At 35.6% G+C, this 4,191-nt stretch overlaps 1 protein-coding gene across 1 annotated transcript; it reads left to right on the top strand.

The window, feature by feature from the left end:
- Positions 1-421: 421 nt before the first annotated feature.
- LOC115710853 (exocyst complex component EXO70E2) lies at positions 422-3,896 on the top strand. The gene is given in 3 exon segments (XM_061112768.1): positions 422-1,107; positions 1,109-1,914; positions 3,610-3,896. Coding segments are annotated over 3 exon segments (1,779 nt in total).
- Positions 3,897-4,191: the final 295 nt, after the last annotated feature.

Below are 4,191 nucleotides of genomic sequence, written 5' to 3'. Positions count from 1 at the left end.
AGTTGAGTACCTTGACTTATCAGGGTTTCAGAATTTTGAGGTAGTGTTAACACAATTTTGTGTTTTTTCTTTCATTAACTATCCCATCTACCTGTACTGGTAAGCCAAAGGGGAAAGAAAAAAAATGGGGGGTTTGTAAGGTTTTGGTTGATATTTCCATTTTTCATTTTATTCTTTCTGGATTTTCTTTTTCATGCTTAAAAGTCTAGTCTCTTTGTTAAAGGTTTGAATTGGTAGAGTTGGACCAATTTTTCTAAATTAGCTAGTCTTGTCGAAAAGCTCATGCTTAACCAATTGGGATTCACATTCTTCTAGGCAAAGTGATCCTCAGAGCCTGTTAAGTACCTCTATATCAGTTTTACTCAGAAAAAATAAATAAATACAAATATCCTCTTGACCTTCTATGCCTACTCTTTCTGAAATGGAAAACTGTAAACTTGCAACTCCAACCCTAGAAGGAGAGCAGCATGTGATGGCTGCAGCTTTGCACCTCACAAAAGCTTTAGTGGGAATTGATTATCTGAATGATGATTTGAAGAAAATCCTCAGTGATCTAGACTCCCACTTGTCTGCCATGGTTGTAATCACAGAAAGCAAAGAAGGGGAGTTTTTGGAATTGGAACAGCGGCTTAAGCAAGCCGAGAAAAAGGTCAATAGGTGGGGGTTGAATAATCTGATGGTATGTGACTATTCCCCTATTGAAGCTTCTCAGAACATTGAAGTCATTGATCAAATCCACGACCTGATGGAAAGCCTCAGAAGCTTAGAAGTGGATGAGTATGGGAAACCAATAAAGCTTCTTCAAAGAGTTGAGAGTCTTCTTCAGACAGCGATGTCAAAGCTTGAAGAAGAGGTGGATTACATTCTTCATCAGCAAAAACAATACTTTGAGCCTAAGGACATGTCATTCCGATCTTGTGGATCAGATGTGGTGTTTGACGAATCCTTTGTTTCAGTTGGGGAAGAGCCACAAGAAGAATCATTGCGAAGAAACAGCAATGGCTGTGAATCAGAAGATTATCTTGTTGATCTGGTGCGTCCCCATGTATTGCCTCATCTGAAGTCCATTGCTAACATAATGTTTGCTTCAAATTATGCAGAAGAATTTTGCCAAGATCAAGGCAAGGAAAGAAGCCTTAGACACATACTTGGTTAGTTTAGGCATGGAGACATTCAGCATTGAGGATGTGCTCAAAATGGAATGGAAAAGCTTAAACCACGAGATCAAGAGATGGTCTTGGATCATGAAAATCATCATCCAAGTTTATCTTCCAAGCAAAAAAAGGCTCTGTGATCAGATTTTAGGGGAGTTTGGATCTCACTGTTTCATGGATATCTCAAAAGCTTTATTAATGTACCTGTTGAATTTTGGTGAAGCTGTGGTAATGGCAGATTATCAGCCTGAAAAGTTGTTTCGATTGCTGGACATGTATGAGGTTCTACGAAATGTTCTCTTCGACATAGATAATTTGTTGTCTGAAGAGTTGGGATCTGATATCCGAATTGGGTTTCACAATATTCTAGAGAAACTAGAAGATTTCTCAAGAGCAACATTTTCTAAGTTCAGAAATGCCATTGCTTCCAGCACATCAACCACTCCTTACACAGGAGGTGGTATTCATCCTCTAACAAAGTATGTCATGAACTACATCAAGGCCCTTGTTGAATTTGATGATACACTCAATGTTTTTCTCAAGGATCAAAGTTCAAGTTTTCCTGAAAATCCTGACTTAGTTTTTGAGCTTGACAATATTCAAAAGGACGGTTCGACTTTGACTACATCTTGTCCCACAGCGAACAATCTTCGATCAATCACATCAACTCTAGAATCTAACCTCGACAAAAAATCCAAATTGTACAAAAATGGTGCTCTGCAAAATGTGTTCTTAATGAATAATATCAACTACATTGTCTAGAATGTGTTCTTAATGAATAATATCAACTACATTATCAGATTTACTTATTAATATAGATCAGAAATAACATTTAATGTTGCATGGTTCACATGATTTATTTCATGATTATATGTACATAATGTATAAATTCATCTGAAACCCTTTTCACATACTTGATCCCGTTTATTGTGTTGTTAACACATTGGAAAGTAAACATGACTATGTGAATAAAGTTTCCTAGATTTATCAGACACAGGGTTTTACTGATATGATAATCTACAACAGAGTTTACTTGCATTTGGAGAAATGCTATGTTCTTTCCAAAGCATTGGTTAAAGTAAAGCTCAGGTTGGATGCATGGAGTATGCATCGAAAGGGACCGATATTTAACTTTGACTTAGATTTATTAAACTTACCATAATATCTATTCAAGTCAATATCGCCTAGTTGATCCTAGATCAAATGATCTTAATCCTGTTATGATTAGGCTCAATCTCGAGAGGCTATTCGTGTTCTTTGATTTGTTAGTTAAGCCTACTTTTGGGTCAGGGTGATACGTACATTTTGGGAACACGGTAGTGCAATTGAGTGGGAGCGCTATCATAAACATGGAATCTATAGCTTCTATCTGGCGAATAGTAAGCAAAGGATAACTAATGATGTGTCTATATGGTGGAACATATAGAGCATTCTATATAACTGAGAGTGCAATTCTAAGTTCTATGCGTGGATTCAACGAAGAATTAATAAGTTAGTGAATTTTAGTAATAAATTCTTGATCTACTTATTGGAAGCTCGGTTATATAGACCTATGGTCCCCGCACTAGTTGAGATAATATTGCTTGTAAGACTCATGTAATTGGTTTTGATTAATCAATTATAATTCTCAAATTAGACTATGTCTATTTGTGAATTTTTCACTAAGTAAGGGCGAAATTGTAAAGAAAGAGTTTTAGGGGCATATTTGTTAATTATGATACTTTGTATGGTTCAATTAATAAATATGATAAATGACAATATTATTTAATAATTATTTATAGTTATTAAATAGTTAGAATTGGCATTTAAATGGTTGAATTAGAAAATTAGCGTTTTTGAAAAAATCAGATGCAGAAAAGATAAAACTGCAAAATTGCAAAAAGTGAGGCCCAAATCCACTAAGCATGGCCAGCCACTTTTATAGGCAATTTAAACTGATATTTTCATTATTTTAATGCCAAATAATTCAAACCTAACCCTAGTGGAATGCTATAAATAAATAGTGAAGGCTTCAGGAAATTTACACTTAAATTTTCTACTTTTTCATTCAGAAAAAACTGAGCCTTCTCTCTCCCTATCTTTGGCCGAACCCACTTTCTCTTTCTTCTTCCTTCAATTTCGAAATCTTAGTGATTAGAGTAGTGCCCACACACAGCAAGTGATACCTCAATCATAGTGAGGAAGATCGTTAAGAAAGACTTTCAGCAAGAAGGAGTTTCAGCATCAAAGATTCAGAGAAAGAGATCCAGGTTCAGATATTGATAATGCTCTGCTACAGAAAGGAATCAAGGGCTAGATATCTGAACGGAAGGAGTCATTTAATTCCGCTGCACCCAATGTAAGGTTTCCTAAACTTTATACGTGTTTATTTCATCGTTTTAGAATGTTCATATTTAGGGTGTTAATCAACATACTTGTGAGTAGATCTAAGATCCTGGTAAAATAATTCCAACAGGTCACGCCCTTCCAAAGGCAGTTTTCAAAGAAAAGTGTAGGAGTTTCAGTGTTACCTTTGAAGAGGTTTATAGAAACCAGACAGCATGGTATATCCCGGATTCACAACTTAGGGAAGATCTTCAAATTTCGATTTCACAACTTGTAATCCAAGCATATAGGAGTTTTACTGGGCGAAACTCCAATGACGAGAGGCATATCAAGTACACTGCTGATGAGCTAGAAATCTTTCTACTGGATCTCTTTGAAGGGTCACCAAGATCATTGCCCAGTTCCCGCAGGAGATAAGGATTCAGTAATGGTTTTTGAAGTTGTAGCATTCTTTTTTTTTTAGTGGCGGTGGGGGGAACAATTTTCTCTCGGCATTTTGTTATAATTGTAATCAATCTATGTAAATTTTTATTGTATTTCACGTAGCCTACTGTCAAAAGATTTTCATGAGTAAAATTATGATGTTCATATATTGTTGCTTCATCAACATGTCTATTCTCCATGAGAGTATACATAAAATTATCAGTTGGTTTTGTTAACACTCAAAAATGTTTAAAGATTAGATTAGATAAATGGCTCAACCACTCTAGTA

The sequence above is a fragment of the Cannabis sativa genome, chromosome 3 (genome assembly GCF_029168945.1).
Source record: "Cannabis sativa cultivar Pink pepper isolate KNU-18-1 chromosome 3, ASM2916894v1, whole genome shotgun sequence".
NCBI lineage: Eukaryota > Viridiplantae > Streptophyta > Magnoliopsida > Rosales > Cannabaceae > Cannabis > Cannabis sativa.
The sequence above is the reverse complement of the archived record's forward strand: the minus strand, read 5'-3'. Positions and strand labels throughout refer to the sequence as shown.